Below are 19,639 nucleotides of genomic sequence, written 5' to 3' on the forward strand. Positions count from 1 at the left end.
TTCTCACTAATACAGATTTAATGTGGTTAGTTTAATGTAAAAAAAAAAAATCAATACTTCAGGGAAATTCTTTTGGACATACTCATACTATAAAGGATCTTTTCATGCACTCATTCGGCAAATGATAAGTCTCAGGATTGCCTGCTGGTGGTGAGTACAATGACAAAAGGGGATACAAAGTGTCAAGTCTTAGGAAGAAGAGAAAAAAGAAACCTTCACCATCAAAAGTCACATCAAGCATTTTAAAAATTCATTTCTGAAATGTTAATGGCAAAGCCTAGCATCTTAATATTGATGTCCAAAAGGAGGATCCGCCTATCCTACGTCTAACAGAACACCCATCTTTGAAGCTTGTCCTCTTCCACTTTCCTTCATTCCAGGCTGAAAAAGATCCTTAAGCTTTACTGCCTGAGTTTACTGGCTGTCAGAATTTAAAATGAAATCTGTGTTCACAACAAAGTCTGAAACCAGAATACACAGTACCTCTATCCCAATAATAGTGATGCAATTTTGTTACTGCCTTTCCAAAAAAAGATGATCACAACTTTTTGTCTCGTCCTTAGCTGAAGCTGCATTAACAGGCAAGATAAATCTATCAGCCTATCTCTCAATTTTCATGAATGTACGCATTCATTCATTCATACATACATATTATTAAATGATTTAAAGGATACCTTCTAATTCTAACCACTTATTCTCAGTCATGGGGATGATTGTATGGTAGGATTCATTTGTTTTGTCTAGACAATATTCTGAGTATTTTCAATATAATTTAATGGAAAGAAAGTTTCTGCCTTCTCTCACCTCCACTCTGTCTCTGTCCTGGTGTAATTTTAACTCATTCCAATATCCTTCTTAAAAATGATCCCCAAACATGTTGAGGACAGAATGTTATATAACTTGCAGCTTTTACAGAGTTCTTGTAAGAGAACACTTACAATTATCTCTGATTCACTGGAAAGTATGGGCGCTCTTATTTGATGTGCTTGTAGACTCCGGTGAATTCTGCAGGCATGTAGGAACAACAAATTGCAATAATTTACATGTGGGACTGCAGTGTATAAAATTGGGCATACCACTGGCTTCTTGCTCCTGTGCTGCTTTGACCTTCTAGGAAAATTAGTACTGGACTTCATGTGTCCAAATCTTATCTAGAGAAAAGAAAAAGTTTAGATTTTAAGCTATTTATTTCAATTCAATAAGCTATCCTCACTGGAAAATGCCAAACGTGATTTCTCCCATCAGGCATACGAAAGCAATCTGCCCACCCTCTGTTTCCATTTTCATGCAACTCCAAACCTAGCAAATAGGCTTTCTGATGGGAGAAATCAATGACTTTGAATGATGCACAATTTCCACAGATAAGTCACCTTTCCACAATGAAACATGGAAGCTCCATAAAATAAGTTAATATTTTGCTTTCAGAGCAACAATATTATTTGCCTTATTATAAAGAGAATTCATTAGAGACAATGAGTTTTCAAATGAAAGGATTAAAAGAATCCCATTAAAACCAAAACAAAGCCATTTTATGTTCTCACATCTTTATTAAAGTAGTTATTTATAATCCTGGCTCAATAATAACTTGTGTACTTTTATATCACAAATTGGCCTTTAAATAACACATAATACACGTAAGGCAGATTTACCTTCTAGATGGCCTCAGCTTCTAAACACCACTACACTGATTTATACAAATAACAAAAATCACACAGAGGAGCATCTGTTGATCTCTTTCTTGGTACTTATCTTTAGATTTCAAAACTACATAGTAAATAGCGTTCCCCATAAAATTTAATTTTTGAGGTAAGAAACAAATACTATTTCTATCTTAAAAATTGCCTTTATCTGATCTGACTAGATGCCATTATTGTAACATAACCTTTAATTTTGTGGGAAAAACTAATACTTCATATTTACTCCTCAAAGAAAGCTGAAAAACAAGAAGCTATTATAAAATCTTATTGCTAAATATTACCTAAATTCACAATTCTGCTTATATAATTGTATGCATATAACAACAGCTAACAATTATTACTTCGTTTATCAATATACATCCAATATGGTTGCATTAATATCAGGAGGCCAGGCAGCACAGAAGATGCATTCTCTTGTTCTTCTGGTCATTAGTATGAACTGAAGCTTTTGAAACTATTTGTAATCCCAATGTGGGGGCTACATCACAAAACCTTCAGGAAACTGGTGCCCGCGGGTGGAAGAATTCAAAAACTGGAAGGCTTAGAAGGTAAGGTGGCATAATTAGAAGGTCTCAGCAGAATAGTAGTGATACAGTCAGAATCACTTGTTATTTATTAGAAACCAAGACTCATAAATCATTTATCTCTCAGAAAAATATCTTTAAAACTTGTATATTTCTAAATGTTCTTTTTTAAAGAACATATAAAATTAAGAAATTTGTGAAAATAAACCAGTTTCGTGTAATCTTGTTTCTCTTTATTTTCTCCCTTCAAAGAGTTCTTCTTATCTTTTAAAGCAAGACAAACTCTTCTGTGCTAAATCTTTTTAATATTTTATTTTCATCCTCTGGGAAAATGTCTTCCTTATTGGTTGTAGTCGATGTAAAATCATAGTCTCTGGAATGTCCATTGACAAAAGTAAATAAGGGATACTTCTCTTTAGAAGAAATTTGCAGCATCTGTAACAGAAAGTACAGAAGAATTCTTTATCCAACAGTGCACAGTAGCACCCCGTGACAAAATCTGATGTTTTAGCCCCAAATATCTCATTAGCTTTTCTCATCTATGTTTATTCAGTGCCAATGCTTTAATGTTCTGGCTAAAAGACAAAATTGTACAGTTTATTTATAGCTAAATAACTGTTTCTCCATTAGGGCCTTCAAAAATTAAGTACCATCTCCCTATCCCCATCTAAGTAAGTCTTCTGGTCACATTAGTTGGAGGGCTCACTCTATGGTTAATATTTATCTCCTTTTAGTAGTAGCAGACAATGACACAAAATGGTTTCATGGACTATAGTCAATATTGTGAAAGATTTCTTGATACCAGAAAAAGAAGCATTAACCTGAGTAAGAAGGTTCATTCTAATAATCCCAATTCTACAACTTACCTTGATGTGATCTTCAACAAGTAACTCTACCTGAGTCTCATCTATAAAACAGGTAACCAAGCTCCTTATCTCAGAACAATGTTAAGATGACCAAAATTAAAAATAAAAACTTATTTTAAAAAATTAAGTTTGCCAGTAATCCCACTCCTAGGAATATATCCCAAGAAACTAGAAACACCAATCAGAAAGGATATATGCACCCCTATGTTCATAGCAGCACAATCTACAATAGCCAGATTTGGAAACAGCCCAGGTGCCCGTCAGCAGATGATTGGATAAAAAAACTATGGTACATCTACACAATGGAATACTATGCTGCCATAAAAAAGAAGGAATTCTCATCATTTGCAGCAACCTGGATGGAATTGGAGAACATCATGCTGAGTGAAATAAGCCAATCAATGAAAGAGAAACACCACATGACCTCACTCATTTATGGATAATAAAGAACATTACAAACTGATGAACCAAAAGATAGACATAGAGACAGTAAAGCAACAAGTAGACTGTCAAATTACAGCGGGGAGGGGAGGGAGATAATAGATCAACCGAAGGACTTGTATACATGCATATAAGTACAACCAACAGACATAAAACTCTGCGGAGGGAGGGTATGAATGGGAGGGAGGGGGGCAAAAAAAATCAATAAAATATATATTTTTTAAATAAAATAGAATAAAAAATAAATAAAAAGAGGAAATGACAAAAAAATTAAAAAATAAATAAAATGAAAAAAAATTAAGTTTGGACCTTCTAAAGATCACTATATTTGAAAAAAATATTTCTTTTTTTTTTTTAATATATTTTATTGATTTTTTTACAGAGAGAAAGGGAGAGAGATCGAGAGCTAGAAACATCGATGAGAGAGAGTCATCGATCAGCTGCCTCCTGCACACCCCCTACTGGGGATATGCCTGCAACCAAGGTACATGCCCTTGACCGGAATCGAACCCGGGTCCCTTCAGTCCCCAAGCCGACGCTCTATCCATTGAGCCAAACCGGTTTCGGCATTGAAAAAAATATTTCTGCAAAAATCTAGTCAACATAAAAAATAGTAATCTATATAGTAGTAATCCACACTTTACATATTACCTTCTAGAGTTACATTAGATAATTCTGAAGTGAAAAAAGCAATACCTAGAATTTTGTAAGGACAACAGCAACCTTTATAACCTCTATCCATTTGGTATTTGTTGACAAGCCAGCAACACATTCTAAACAATTTTAAATCTTTCTGTCGAACAAGTTTTATTTAAAAATATATAAAAAATTTTCATTTAAAAAATAAATTTAAAATTTTGAATGAAGGATGTTTTAATAGAAACCAATTTTTCTATAGGTAACCTGGAACTATAAGGAAGATTTCAAAATGTTTATGTGAGTCCCAGAGAATGCTGGAAATAATACCAAGAGTACTTATACAGGGTTGTGCAAAAGCAGGCTTATAGTTGCTCATAGGGAAAATAATACAATAATTAATAAATAATAATGCAAGAGTAAACTCTGTTTCATGTATTCACAACTGTAAGCCTGCTTTTGCCCCACTTGGTACATCATTCATCATGATCAATTTAATATAATTTGTTCTTAAAGGATAATTTCTGGGATAAAAACCAAATTCTATCAAATGCCAATATTAAATCAAAGGTTAGTCAAATTCTTATTATGTTACATTTATAGATTCTCTCGAAACATGGCTAAAATAAATATGTATCCCTGGCATTCAGAACAATATTAAATTAAAAGTATTTCTATGAGAGAGTTCATATGAAATACATTTTAATAATATAGCCACAGATACAGGAAACAGCTTTATTATCTAAAAGGCAAATCATAGATTTCTTTTCAAAAGGTCAAATATTTTATCACATTTTCCCTATGTACTAACTTAACAGGTTTCAGAATTTACAGAGAAGAAAGCTAGAGGACAAAAGTTAAGCAATTTCTTCCATCATAATGCCCGTAGTTGTAAGAACAGAAATAGACCAGGAGATGACCACTTGTCCTCAGGCTGAAACCTTTCCACTGGTCTCTGCCAGCACACATGTAAAACTATACCCAGGGCAGAGCAGTCTATACCTATGTGGTCTGTCTTCACCACTGTGGAGCTACACTTAATGCAGGGTTTAATTCTAAAGTCAGCCCATAATATGAAAATCAAATAGTCAAAATTAACTTCCATAAGCCTTCAAATTGTTTAAAAAGGTTGTTAAGCATAATTTTGTATATACAACCCTATTCAGTACCATGTATAAATGAATAGTACAGTATATAGTAATGTACAGCATATAATAAAGAGTACACGTGGAAAAATAATATGTTTTTTATTATGAGTTTGTGTAGTTGAGTTGAAGTTAAATGTGTACGTGATGTTAGCTCCACACTATCTTCTTACTACTCAATCTTAAATCGCTCTAACCCAACTTTTAACCCTCGCTGTTCTGAAAATTCTCTTCTAGTCCTCAAATAAAAAGGCCTTTTATTAGTTCCTATTCTCTTTATATTTCTATAGCAATCAACACTTCTGGGCATTTCTTTCTTAAAATATTTACTCCCCTTGATTTCTATAATATTTTGCTTTCCTGTTTCTCCTATTTTCTGGGCTATTTCTTATCTCCTTCAGTGATTTCACTTTCTGAATGTAAATATTAATCAACTACTGATCCTTTATCTTCTCTATATATTCTATCTTCTCTCTTAAAAATATTATCTTCTCTGAGTTTCAACCACTTCACTATTACCCTTTATTATCATCCATGTTTTACAGACGAGGGAACGAAAATATTGAGGGTTTAAGTGACCTGTTTTGTTCACACAGTTAGTAAATGACAGAGCCAGAATTTAAGCTTAAGCGGTTTGGTTCTATTATAACCACTGTGTGGACGAAAAGGGGTCACACGCTAACCTGACTAGCTCAAGGAAGGCCTGCATGGCAGCCTTGCAACCACAAAGGATGGACTGAAATTAAAACTTTTTAAAATATAAGCAGCTTATGGTGGGTAGTCATGTCCTATCCTAGGCCGATATCTTCCCTGACAAAGGCCAATCTTTACTTTAACATGTCTATTGTGTTTTTGATCTACGATAATGTATTTGGAATGTATTTGGAATGTCAAAGTAATTTTCCTTTCTCCTGACTCTTCAAATCCCGTGAACATTAAATGTCTACCATAAACATCCCATAACACTCTACCCTAATGATTCTGTTCAAGATATCTCTGTCCTCCAGTTACCTCCTCTAGTAAGGATTTCAAACATGGACCGTGAATCTTGGGCAGTCTCAGTAGAAACCTGACTGATACTTATGAGTTGTGTGATCCTGGACAAGTAACTTAACCAGGCTGCCTCGTTTTTCTTATTGTAAAATGTCAGTATTACCACATCTATTTGGCAGTGTTGTTGTGAGGATTTAATCAGTAATATTTGTAAAAATAATTAAAGATTGCCTGGCATCATACATGTTGGCTATTATTATTGCATTATTATCATAGTAGTCTTTTGGCATTAAGTATACTCTAATTCAGTCATTTTATTGTCCATTTCATATCTTCCCAACTAAATTAGAAGCCCCTGAAGATTTTTAAAGAAATCAGAGTTCCTATCATTAAATCCCAAAGTTAAAAAAAGATCCATATAAAAAAAATATATATCTCCCCGATTTCACTTGGAAAATACAGATTAGAAGAAGGGGAAATATAATCATGAACATAATAAATGTAAAACACTAAAGTGTTTTGAAAAATACATTTTAACAAAATAGTGATGGGTATGGGAAATTGTGCACCATTGGAGAAAATGGGACTGTTTGCCCTAGAAGAGGAAGCAAACTTATTCTTTTACTCAATGAGACAAAGGAGTAAATGCTATGTGCAGCTGATTCCAACTGAATGTGGGGAAGCTTCTTTAATGATAAGGTTCTGTCCAAAATGAAAAAGATTCCCAAGGAAAATAATTCGTTCACCATTACCTGAAATAAAGATTAGATAGCCAACTGTCTAAACCATGGATTGATGTATAAATGGGAGACTGTACAGAATAGTGCTTATAAGCACATGTTCTCAAGTTAAATGTCTGAGGTGTGAATCTCAGCACTACCATTTATTAGTTGTGACCTTTCTGAAAGTTACTGAACCTTTGTAAGTGTAAGATTACTCATCTGTAAAACAGAGATACCTACTTACCTCAGAAGGTTTGTGTAGATTAAATGAGAAAAATGTATATATGGTGCTTAATTAGCACAGTATGTGACATATGGCAAAGATTCAACAAATGTTAGCTTTGGATTGAAGAATTCCAGATTGGGTGTCTGGAATTCAAGGGCTGTGTTATAAATTTTGTTATAGCCATGGGCAAATTTTTTTTCTTGTGTTGATATTCATTCTATAATCAAATGATTACTTTCCTAATACTCACATTTTCATTTCTGGCCTTAAATGCCAGCATTACTAGGTAGTAAGTTTATCACAGGAGTGTTTTATTTGATAACAACCATTAGGCTGGGAACAAGTAAGGTAAGGAAGAAAAGGAGGTGAGATCAGACAAAAACAATCAACATCGGGCCCCTTACATTCAGCAGAGCAGAGAAGATACAATCTAAGTTCAGGGGCTGGGAGAGATGTGTGTTGGAAGAATATCTATGAAAGGTGAGCAAGTTCACCTTGCAGAACTTGGAGAGGAATAATATATAAAGGCACAAAAACAGGGTGAGACACAAAACTGAAAGGGAAAGTGATTGAAAGCCTGCATATAGACTCAATTCCCAGGTCCTTTCTTATAACAACTATCCCTCTTTAGCCCCCCACCGACCATCCCACACATAGGAAAATAAAGATTTATTCTTCGGAAAAAACAAATAAAGCTATAAACTCTAGTACACCAGGCACAGTGATGACAACAGAAGCTGAGGAATTTAGAGACAGTCTAAAATACTGAACTGCAGGGCCCTAGCATCCTTCACTTCCTTCTCCTGGAGCACTGTAGACAACATATATTCTACAAGCAGATGGCAGAACTTTTCTCTGGGGAAAAAAATAAAACAACTCTAGAAAAAAGATAACCATTTACCAACCTATGCAGGGAGGGGTCATCCAATAAAAAAGGCAGGTTTATCACCTAATTACCCTAGGATGAAGGTCATCAGCGAAAAAAACATGCTCAGACACACAGAACATCCACTCAGGTTTTTAGTCCCTTACTCAAATACAAACAGACACTGAAGATCACCAGTCATTTGGGGGAAAGCAGCCAGTGAAATACTGGAAGATTACAAAAAAAAAACAAAAAATAAAACGTAACAAAACGAGTTTGTAATAGATCATATACAGCAAAAGAAGGACAAGAAAAACTTCAAAATTACTCTAATTAATTTCCTTGAAGAGAAAACTACATTCATATAAAGAAAAAAAGAGAGAGAGAATGTAATAAAAAAGGAGAAATAGAAAAATAAAATAATTCCTAGAAATTTGAATATCATAATTAAAATTTAAGAACAATAGAAGAGTTAGAAGATAGAGGAAACATCCCATATAAAAATGATAAAGACATGGAAAATAGAAGGGAAAAATAAAAAGATGGGAAAATTAGTGAAACAATTCAAAAGGTCCAACATCTGTATAATAAGAGTATATTAATAAGTCCAACAACTGGATAATAAAATGCTTCCCCAAGAAGGCTGGACATGTTATCAGCTTGGCCTTCATATCAGCCCAGGTGTCAATATACAAATCCAGGCAAGCACCAGGAATGCTAGGGCCTACTCAAGAATGTAAATAAGCTCCTTTGATCCTAAGTTTTGGTGATACTTCCTGGTAAATGGGGGTATAATATAAATACGCTGCATGGGCTCAGGGTCACTGCCTCTCCATCAGAGAGAATGGCATCCCAACTAACTCCCAGTTTGCTTCTATTTCTGCATCTTGCTTTCCTTCTTTCTTTCATTTCTTAATCCCCAGCTCCTCTACTCAGGAACCAGACCTGTTCCTTTTCCGTGCTGGACTCGGAAAAGAGAGAACACCTCTACAAAACTTTACTATCTAGGCATCCTTTACTGAGGAAAATACTGGAATCTATGCTTCAGCAAAACAAGAAAATAAATTAAGGAGAGATTTAGAAGACAGGGATCCAAGTCAGCAAAGTAGCATTAAGAAGTTCCAAATGAACAACTCTGCATCAGGTCTAGAGAGCAGTTAAGACTGGAGAGAAAAGAAAATAGAGAGGAAAGTCTCCAGAAAAGGAGAAAAAAATAGATTTTCTTACATTTGTATTTATGAAAAATTTGCTGCTAGATAAGTAACAGATATGAGTCAACATTTGTAAAATTTTTCAATAAATACAAAGCAAACAAAGGAAAAGAAAAGTGGGGAAAGTATTAACTCTGAGAAAATGAAGGCATGAGAAAAAAAAGAAATGTAATCAGCATACATCATGTAAACAGTATTATGGAGGCATAATAATGTGAACACTGAATAGTGATTTAACCAAAATCTGTCGAAGGTGTACAGCTGAGAGAAATAAAAATGGGGTTAAGGGATATGAGAATAGCTAAATCCTCAAGTACTATTAACAAAAAACTAATAGGTAATGTCTAAAATGGATTATCAAAAAATAGCAGAATAAACACATTATTTAGAAATGTAGAGGTGAAAATCTAAACAAATAGCTAGAAGAGTTAAGAATTTATAAATAAGACAAATTTATAACAAAGTATCTTTAACCCACTCCTTCATTCAACAAGTATTTACTGAGCTCCTACAATGTGACAGGCAGCTCTAATCACTGGAGACACAATAATAAACAAAACCAACAAGTATCCTTGCCCTTGTCAAGATTACATTCCAGTGGAGTAGACAGGTGATAAATAAGTTAAATAAGCATAATGTGTTTATATATGATACAGCAGAATAAATATGTGTGTGTGTATGTGCATGCACTTAAATAAACACCCTAGCCGAAACCGGTTTGGCTCAGTGGTAGAGCGTCGGTCTGCGGACTGAAAGGTCCCGGGTTCGATTCCGGTCAAGGGCATGTACATTGGTTGCGGCCACATCCCCGGTAGGGGGGGTGCAGGAGGCAGCCGGTCGATGTTTCTCTCTCATTGATGTTTCTAGCTCTCTATCTCTCTCCCTTCCTCTCTGTAAAAAATCAATAAAATATATTTTAATAAATAAATAAATAAACAAACAAACAAACAAACACCCTAAAAAGAAAAAGAAAACGGGGGGAGGGGATAATAACAAGTGAAATAAGGGTGGACAGAGAAGGCCTAAGAAGGTGACACTTGAGTAAAGACCTGAAAGAAGAAAAGGAGAAAAGGAGAAAGAATCAGGGAATACCTGCAGGAAGAGCCTGCAGGCCCAGGAAACAAAGAGAATCCTTAAAACAGAAGACACCTAGCATTTTCCAGGAGGAAATTATGTGATTGGCCTTGAGTAAGCTGGGGGAAGAGTGCTAAGGGGTGAGATCAGAGAGGTCATGGGTCTGAACGGGTGACTCCATTTAGATAAGAACTTAGGGTCATTTTAAGTATTCTTATATACATTACTAGAGGCCCGGTGCACAAAAATTCGTGCACTTGTGGGTCCCGCAGCTCAGCCTGTGCCCTCTTGCAGTCTGGGAGCCCTCAGGCGATGTCCAATGATGGCTTCGGCCCACTCCCTGTGCCGGTAGTCAGACATCCTTAGTGCTGCCATGGAGGTGGGAGAGGCTCACTCCCACCACCGCCGCTGCACTCGCCAGGCATGAGCCCGGCTCAGGGCTTCTGGATGAGTGGCATTCCCCCGGTGGGAGCACAAGGTGCAGAGGGGGGAGGAAGCTCCTGCATTGAGCATCTGCCCCCTGATCATTCCACCATTTGGTCAATTTGTACACTAGCCTTTTATTATAAAGGATTAGTCATTAGAAAATAAAATCAGTGAATTACCATCAATGAAGGAAAGTTTAAATTAAAAATAGTATATTATAGAATGTACTACTCACTATGCAGCAGTTTAAATGAATAAACTAGACCAACGTGTATAGAAATAGATAACCTCTAGGTCACTATTACATGAAAACCTTAGTTGCAGAGGGGTATATACATTTATATTATAAAGAGGTGATATGCAAATTAGGCTGGGACTTCATAATGGGTCATGACCAGATAGGAGGAGGTTGCCTGCACAGGTGAGGCCTGCACCCTCTTGCAGTCCAGGAGCCCCCAGAGGATGTCCAACTGATGGCTTAGGCGGACATCTTTAGCACTGCAACCACCGCTGCACTCACCAGCTGTGATCCTGACTTCTGGCGGAGTGGTGCTCCCCCTGCGGGAGTGCACTGATGGTCAGTGTAGGTCATAGTAATCAGCCATTCCGCCATGTGGTCAATTTGCATATTAGCCTTTTATTATATAGGATATCATTAGTAAAAAGTTTCACAATATCTCAAATAATTTATGTTGTTAATGGTTACATAAGGTACAAGTATTATATAAAATTTAGGATAGCTGTTACTATTGTGAAGAAAGGCCAAGAATAAGACTGGGGATGGATAATACATGTAATTTTTTTTCTCTTAAGCTCAGTGGTAGCACATTATAATAGGGTATTATTATGTTATTCTCTTTATCTCTGTATGGTTGAAATTAATAAAATCAACATACTGCCGAATACAGACTTGGACATTTGTATACCTTTATTTTTGCCGTGAATCCCATCTCTATTATAATTAAGATTTCTCTTTTCACCATTTCAAACTTAAATAGCCTTCTAAAATCAATAATAAATAGGAAATCGCATGTTTGATATTCTGGTTATATTTTTCTAATATGAATATAAATTAATATATAAGTATTAAAATATTTATCCTAGTATTAAAATATGTGTTCTAGGGCCAACTAAAATAATTGAGTATCACATGTGGGGTTGCATTGTCTTACACCAGTAGCCCTTGGATTTGATGTGCAAGATTATGTGGGAGGCTTGTTAGAAATGGAGAAATCTTCCAGGCCACACCCATACAGATTCAGGCAGCCAGAAGACAGTCCTGCCCTACAGGTATCTTTGGCACCTACCAACTAGACAATTTGCCATTCCCTTGACAAGCTCTATACTTTCCTTTTCTAATACCTTTCCTCTTTTTATTTCCTCTGCTTGAAACAACTACCCCTAAAGAAAAATAGGAACACTTTGGTTAGGATTATATAAGTATACAACATGCATTGCTGTGTCTAACGGTATACATATTTTTAAGTTTGCTAGAATTGTCAATTGTTCTCCTAAGTGATCAGACCAAGTAGTCTGTAGGAATTTCCAATGTTTCACATCCATATCAACCCTTCCTTCTCCCTAAGCCAACAGAAATTAAGCCTAAACTTTCAAGTTCCAAATTAAATATCAGCATCACAATAAAGAACTTCGAGTTGAATGAGACATCCCTCTCTATTCAACACCTTTTCTTCACTGTCAACTTATTTCTATTTCTGTATGGACGCTTACAATATTCATTGTAACATACGTCTATCCCCTCTCCTGAATTGCAAATGGTACTTTAGGGTAGAGGCCTTATACCTTGCTCAAAAGCAGGGATTATGTCTTGGTCATTTTATGCTTTCAATGTAACCGTTACCCAGATACTTGCTGAACTGAACTCTCTAAACATAGAATTAATTTAGTAATTTTTATAACATTTTTTAAAATTATGTAGTTAAGGCTTTAAAAATCTTCATTTATATAGCATAACAAATTCAACATTATAGTTTAGACTCAAAATACATCCTATCTAGAAAAAATAATTTTAAGTTGTTTTTATTTTTAAAGAGAAAAAAAATAGCTTTTTTACTAAAAATGCCAAAATCAATTTTTAGGAAGAAAAGGGAAACTGCTTAACTTATAACCTTCCAATAAAAAGTAAATAATCAAATTACTAATTGACAAAGTGAGTTTTTGATACTGCTACAAAATGCTATTAACTTAAGAATAATACTATTATTAAAGCAAAGTTAAAAGACTATCAAAATTCTCAGTACTTCCGAATGATATTTCAATATGTGTGGGTTTTTTGTTGTTGTTTTTTTGCCTCAACATTGTATATATTACTCTAATGCTTTAAGAGAAGTGATTTCTAAGTATTTTTCCAATGTAAAAATCTTAATAACTATCAGTATAAAACCACAAAGAACATCCGTTCTTAATGAGGAAATATCAACATGAAATCCATTTGTGAATCTTGTTTTTCAACTTAGTAATAATAATTTGGTTCACTTTGCTTTATTATTCTAAACTGACTTGTTTTAACCTGGGTAGAAAATAATTAAGAGAAATGGGACTTTCTAATAGAGTATGTTCATTAGTATTGATTTGTATTATAATATCATCTGAATTTGTATATTTTTGAACATATACAATACTTCATAAAGACAGAGAATTGTCAAATTAAAATACACAAATATTTCAAATTTCAAATAATAAAAGAGGGGGAAATGTAAAATACATATTTTGTTAAGTTCACTTGGCCTTCCAGGTTGAAAATGGAGAGTAAAAAGGCGACAACTATGAGAAATGAAGATTAGGAAGAGGTTCTCACATATCTCATTTTCTCTCCTCATTCATTTTTCTGTCATGGTTTTGTTAATTTTCCTTTTACATGGCAGGTTAAGTAAAGTAAACCTAAATTATTTGAAACCTTTTATTTAATGTTATTTTTACAGGATAAAAATAAAATTTCAATCCACTACGTCTATTTTCCTAAAAAAAAAAAAAAAAAAATTAACTGTAAGTCAAGTAGTAATAAGGTATTACTCTATCTGAACTCAAGTTAAGAATTCCCAAAAGTGATTCTAGTATTACCTACCCATAAACTGATAAGCTATAGCTACTGACAGTAATAACCAGTTATGCCTATTTCCCCAATAAGTAAGCTTTTGTATTTCCCAAAGTACTAAATATAGACAATCCATGAGGCTCTATAAATGTTTAGCAGTACTGTACTCAAGGACCAGAAAAATGCAGAAGTTTAAAGATAATGAGAAGGAATTAAATAAACCTATTGCACAGATCCTATAAGTCGAATAGACCAGATTAGACAAGCTTATTGGAAGGTAACAACACAGCTCATTTGATAAAGCAGTTCGGAGAAATCCAAAAATACCATTTCTCTTTTTAAAAAAACCAAAGAAGCATTTGGACTAACAAGAAATAATGCACAATTTGGCTTGATCAAATACTTCATTAATTTTTTTTCTAACCCCTAAGGTATTGCCCTTTTAAAATCCTCTTCAAATAAAATATAACCTAATTGCTTGCACAGATAACCTAATCCATTTGCAAAGGGATTTTTACTTCAACAGTGCCACCTAGTGGAGCAATCAATATTTTCTACTGTTCACTAGTTGATTTCGCCAGTATCAAAGGCTAGGAATCCCCAAAGTTTTAGTTCAATATTCCTAATAACATTAACATTTGAGAGACAATTTTACAAAAATGTAATTATTTACAGATTTTTGTCTTTTATTTGATAGCTCAAATAAAAATTAGGTCATTTACAAATATTATAATAATATTTTAAATAAAAGTACCTTAGTGATTTCTTCAGAAGCTCGTTTGAAGTCCTGAACGTTTCGACAGTAGAATCCTATTGTACAGCTAGGATCCATCTTTCGAAATGACATCTTTTTGGGAGAAGGGCAGTGGAATGTCTGTAATTTTAAAAATTCTTTAGGATTAATTTACTTTTACTGATGGACTTACTTACATATCAGAATATTACTAATTTAAAATTTGTTATCTGGCTTTTCTCAAAACTGAAATATGCTTCTCAAATGGTGTTTTAGTCTACCCAATGCAAAGAATCCTTCCTCCTCTCCAAAGTTGTAAAATATGAGCCAACACTGTGTATATTCAATTCACCAAATCTCCACCTTATGTGGCATTAGTGCCATTCTGCAAAAGAAAGTGTATCAAAGTGATCTAACAATTGATAAAGGGAAGAAAAATGTGCCACTGGAAATTATATAAGCTAATACAAGGTTTAGAATAAAGTTGGCCATTTGGTAAAGCAATTCACTTTTCAAATATTCAAAATAAAAATTTCTACTAAAGTGCAATTAAGTCTGTTTTGTTAGTTTTTTAATGTTTATAAACCTTTGAATAAGGATATCAAAACTTTTTCAACAAATACACAGATTCATGAATGTTCCATTGTGGTGGGCACACAATGCAATATACACATGATGTATCCTAATATTGTACATTTGAAACCTTTATAATCTTATTAACCAGTGTCACCCCAATAAATTTAATTTTTTTTAAATGTTCCACAGTGATATGAAAGAAGTCAATTTAAGAGTCTTAAGCAATTGACACAATCTACATAAAAGAGAAACATGCTAATTGACCATACATTTGCAACGCCCAGTGTGAGTATGCAAATCAACCCAACAAAAATTTGGGGGTAAATTTGTATACACAGGCCCTGAGTGGCTGGGGGTGAGGCGTTCCACACCACCCCCAGCCACTTGGGGCCTCTGGGCAGCATGGGAAGGTGGAAAGGGGGCTCCAGCCAGAGCAAAGGCAGTGCTGGCAGCCAGGGGAAGGAAGGCCCATTCTTGCAGGAATCTTCAGGCAACAGGACTCTAGTTAGTACGTAATTGCCTATTCTTCCAACCCACTCTTCTACTTGACTTAAGTTCTTGTTTATCCCATAAAAGGCACAGGTGAAAATTGTTCTATTATGGCCCTTGCCTCCTTCTTACCAGTCCTCCTGTGCCTTTAATTCATTTTCTGAGCAGTCACTGCATCACAGATGTCAATGGGCTGGGGAGACTGCTCTAGCCCCTCTCCCCTTGCTAACAGGACGCGGCTATTAGTAGAGAATACAAAAGTAGGAAAGGGCTAGAAAATAAAGCTAATCATTCCAATATTTTTCTTCACCACCACATTCTGGTACTTGGTTTAAGATTTTTTTTAAAAAAATAACTGCTTAAATGCTCTTGCTCTTAAAAATCACTGATGCCACCAATTCCTTTTAGTTGTTGTATATATTTAAAAAGATGTTTCTGGACAAAAGGAAGGCCATAAAATATATATTCATAGCTATTTGTATGTGCATAAATTGTTAAGACACACAAATATTACCATGCTAAAGTGAGAGGACGATGGGACACAAGGGTGGGAATTCTTTGTTGTATATTTTATATTTTTTATTTAAAGGATAAGCTCAATTAAGAAACAATCTATGCTGAATTTGAACTCATAAAATTAAAATTTCCCTATATTTAATACCTAAAACTAAAAGATTTTACCTTGAAACCATCTCCCAAAATGTGGGGTAATACAGGATTTCATATATGTTATGTTCCTGGTAAATTGATCAAAATCCCTCTATTCTTTCCCCATTCATTTGCATCTACTCAAGCTTATGAATTGCATCTACTTTCCCCTTATGAATAGTTCAATCTTATATAAGATTCAAATAGAACATCATGGCAGTAAATACAGACCAAACTATGCCTTTTACACAATGCTTAGCTAACACTTAACTGTATAGTGAGAACCAATCTAGCTAAACTGGAACCCCCCCCCCCCCCAACTCCCCAAGGTACTATCAACACAAATATTGTCTTAGTTGGACTTCTTCTGATGTGGTTTCATGTGTTTTATTTATAAAGAGACATTAAAAACAGATCTGGAAAGGCACAGAAGAGCTAAGAAAGAGCTTGTTAGTTAACAATATTCAGGAGTATACTGATATACTAGTGTAAGGCAAGAAAGTTCTAGGTCATATTTATAAAAAGTTATTCTACAACAAGGTATCTAAAAATAATCATATGCCCAACTCCTGCCAACAATAATAATCAAAGTTTATTTGTTTGTTGCTACTTGGGAATAAAGAAGGACCAAAGTTTGTCCAAAGCTCCCAAAAACTATTTTTTAACTCATATACAAGTGTCCTACATTATAATAACACTTTGATTAAAGTTTTGTTGTTGTTTGTTTTTGTTAATCTTCACACAAGGATATTTTTCCATTGATTTTTAGGGAGCGTGGAAGAGAGAAGGAAAGAGAGAAGAGAAACATCGAAATGAGAAAAACAAATCTATTGGTTACCTTCTGCACAAGCCCTGACCCGGGCCTTGGCTGGGAAAGAGCCTACAACCAAGATATGTGTCCTTGACTGGAATTGAACCCAAGACCCTGTCCCCAGGCAAACGTTCTATCACTGAGCCAAACTGGCTAGGACAATTAAAGTTTTTATGTAAGAATCAATAAGACTAAACCAGGATAGACTTAGTGCTACTTCACAATATTGCTTCAATCATCAAAGGTAATAACACTAAAATGTTATTCATGGCTGTTTTGACATCTGTCAAAAAACTAATTATCCACAAAACACTAACATAAATCTCTGATCACTGAAACTGCTATAGGGTGTTACTATATATATACAAGGACTCATATTATAGTGAGGCATTTTACATCCCTTAAATGTAAAATTATATTCTTTTGTTCACCCAAGAGGATCCCGAAGTCAAACCACCATTAATTTATAATTCAGAATCATTTGTTTATTGCAGAACAAGATAGATTTTAAAATATTTTCCCAGGTCATATTGCAAGTCTATGTTTATTTTATCATAATTCTTTGAACTATACACTTATTCTTTTTTTAATTTTTAAAATTCTGACTATTAGTAAGAGTAACACACACATTTTAGGGAGTGTTCACCTGATACAATTCTGTGACAATGAAAAGTGTTTCTGAAAAAAAAAAACTGGCCAGGGTAAGTCAATTCTCATTTATTAATTTTTTTAATATATTATTTATTCATTGTTTCAACAAATAGTTATTAGGCATCTACCAAATGTCAGGCACTATTCTAGGCTTATGATTTGGAATAGTGGATTACATTACCTAAACATACAAACAAATGATTTTAGGTATAAATATGCTACTTTGGTTATGTATATGAATATGAAGCTTCCTTAGTTAACTAGAGAATACACTTACTAAAAAGCACCTCCAACTAGCTGCAGTTCACAACTGTAATTCATAAAGGGTACATGAGTGATTAATTCAATCATCCACCTATCTAATCATATCACATCATTCTAATAGCCTTAATACCAGTATTCTCTGAATTACAAGGATAGATTAAACGAGTCACCACTGTATGAACCTGAAGCCTGAAACTTGAAGTTGAGGGCCCAGAAATTAAAACAGACTAGCATGTGTACTAATATGGTTTTTCTTACCTTATTAATAAAACATTAATATTAAGAGAATAAGATATTCTCTTAATAATAGAATAGGAGTTTGGTATTTATAAGAGTTAGAACTGATCATTCCAAAAGTATAACATGAAGCTATAGTCTCTGGTTTAGGAAATCTTAACTTATTAAATACACACACACACACACACACTCATCCCAACAGTTCAAACTCTTCCCTGAACTAACCATTGACCATGGGAACCCACAATTAAGCATCCCCCTCGGTGTCACAAGACCATAATGCAGCAGAAGGAATTACAATGTGCTACACATAGCACAATCCTCTAGTGCCTCACCCAGTATCAATTCGTTGATGAGGAATATAGATTAAGGTTTGCATACAAGATATTATGAAGGAAGAAAGCAGAAAGCAAACCTGGCTTCAAGAAGCTTGTACTTCAGTTGAGGTAACGGTTTACAAAGAGTGCTAGAATGTTTTATAATGTGTCTTTCTGATCACTGAAAGTTAAAGGTCTTGCAATTTTAATCTTGCAGTTAATCAGTTTTCATAATCTTCTCCTTAAATATTTTTAGGTATTATCATTAGCTAAAAAGTACTAAACCACATTTGTAACTTGTGGAGCCTTGAATTAGTGATCCATGCCACTCAAATGATTAAAATTATTTTAAAAGTTTATAAAAGCATCAACTGGGGAAAAATTATCCAAAACAATGTACTAATTACATGTCTCACTTATGCACTCTCAGATTTTCTGAATTCAAGTGCTGGATCACAAAAGGACTGGCATAAAGGAAAAAAAGTTGTTGCGAAATCAAACCTAAAACAAAAATTAGAAACCCAACTAAGCTCTTGAAAACTAGAGGCTAAGATTTAATTATTAGACTTCAGCAAAATAATTTATCAAGCCGAAATCGGTTTGGCTCAGTGAATAGAGCGTCAGTCTACGGACTAAGGGATCCCAGGTTCAATTCGGTCAAGGGCATGTACATTGGTTGCAGGTACATCCCCGGTAGAGGGGGTGCAGGAGCCAGCTGATCAATGTTTCTCTCTCATCCATGTTTCTAGCTTTCTATCCCTCTCCCTTCCTCTCTAAAAAATCAATAAAATATATTTTTTAAAATAATAATAATTTATCAGATAGTCTCCTTAAGTCACCTTGTCATTCTCACCCTACTCCATCATCTTCTTTTCCTTTTTTCCCCTTTTTCTTTCTTTCTTTGTTTTAAACATGCTTAACATTTTTATGCTTCAGTACTGTTCTGCTGTATATTTACAGAGTTATTGGAGGCTTGCTCAATTGTTGTGGCAGGGCTAGGGTGTCTAACAAGTTAGAGACAAGATAAATGGA

The 19,639-nt window shown here is 34.5% G+C and overlaps 1 protein-coding gene across 5 annotated transcripts in view; it reads right to left on the bottom strand.

The window, feature by feature from the left end:
- Positions 1 to 1,527: 1,527 nt before the first annotated feature.
- The window catches only part of ATG4C (autophagy related 4C cysteine peptidase), a 79,877-nt gene continuing 61,765 nt past the window's right edge, over positions 1,528 to 19,639 (bottom strand). For all 5 annotated transcript variants that reach the window (XM_036445660.2, XM_036445658.2, XM_036445662.2 and 2 more), the window contains 2 exons: positions 14,636 to 14,755; positions 1,528 to 2,656 (listed from right to left, as the gene is read on the bottom strand). In XM_036445660.2, the coding sequence (XP_036301553.1) occupies positions 2,489 to 2,656; positions 14,636 to 14,755 (288 nt within the window). In that variant the 3' untranslated portion in view covers positions 1,528 to 2,488. The remainder of the gene's footprint in view (positions 2,657 to 14,635; positions 14,756 to 19,639) is intronic.

The sequence above is a fragment of the Pipistrellus kuhlii genome, unplaced genomic scaffold, assembly GCF_014108245.1.
Source record: "Pipistrellus kuhlii isolate mPipKuh1 unplaced genomic scaffold, mPipKuh1.p scaffold_m20_p_2, whole genome shotgun sequence".
Lineage (NCBI taxonomy): Eukaryota > Metazoa > Chordata > Mammalia > Chiroptera > Vespertilionidae > Pipistrellus > Pipistrellus kuhlii.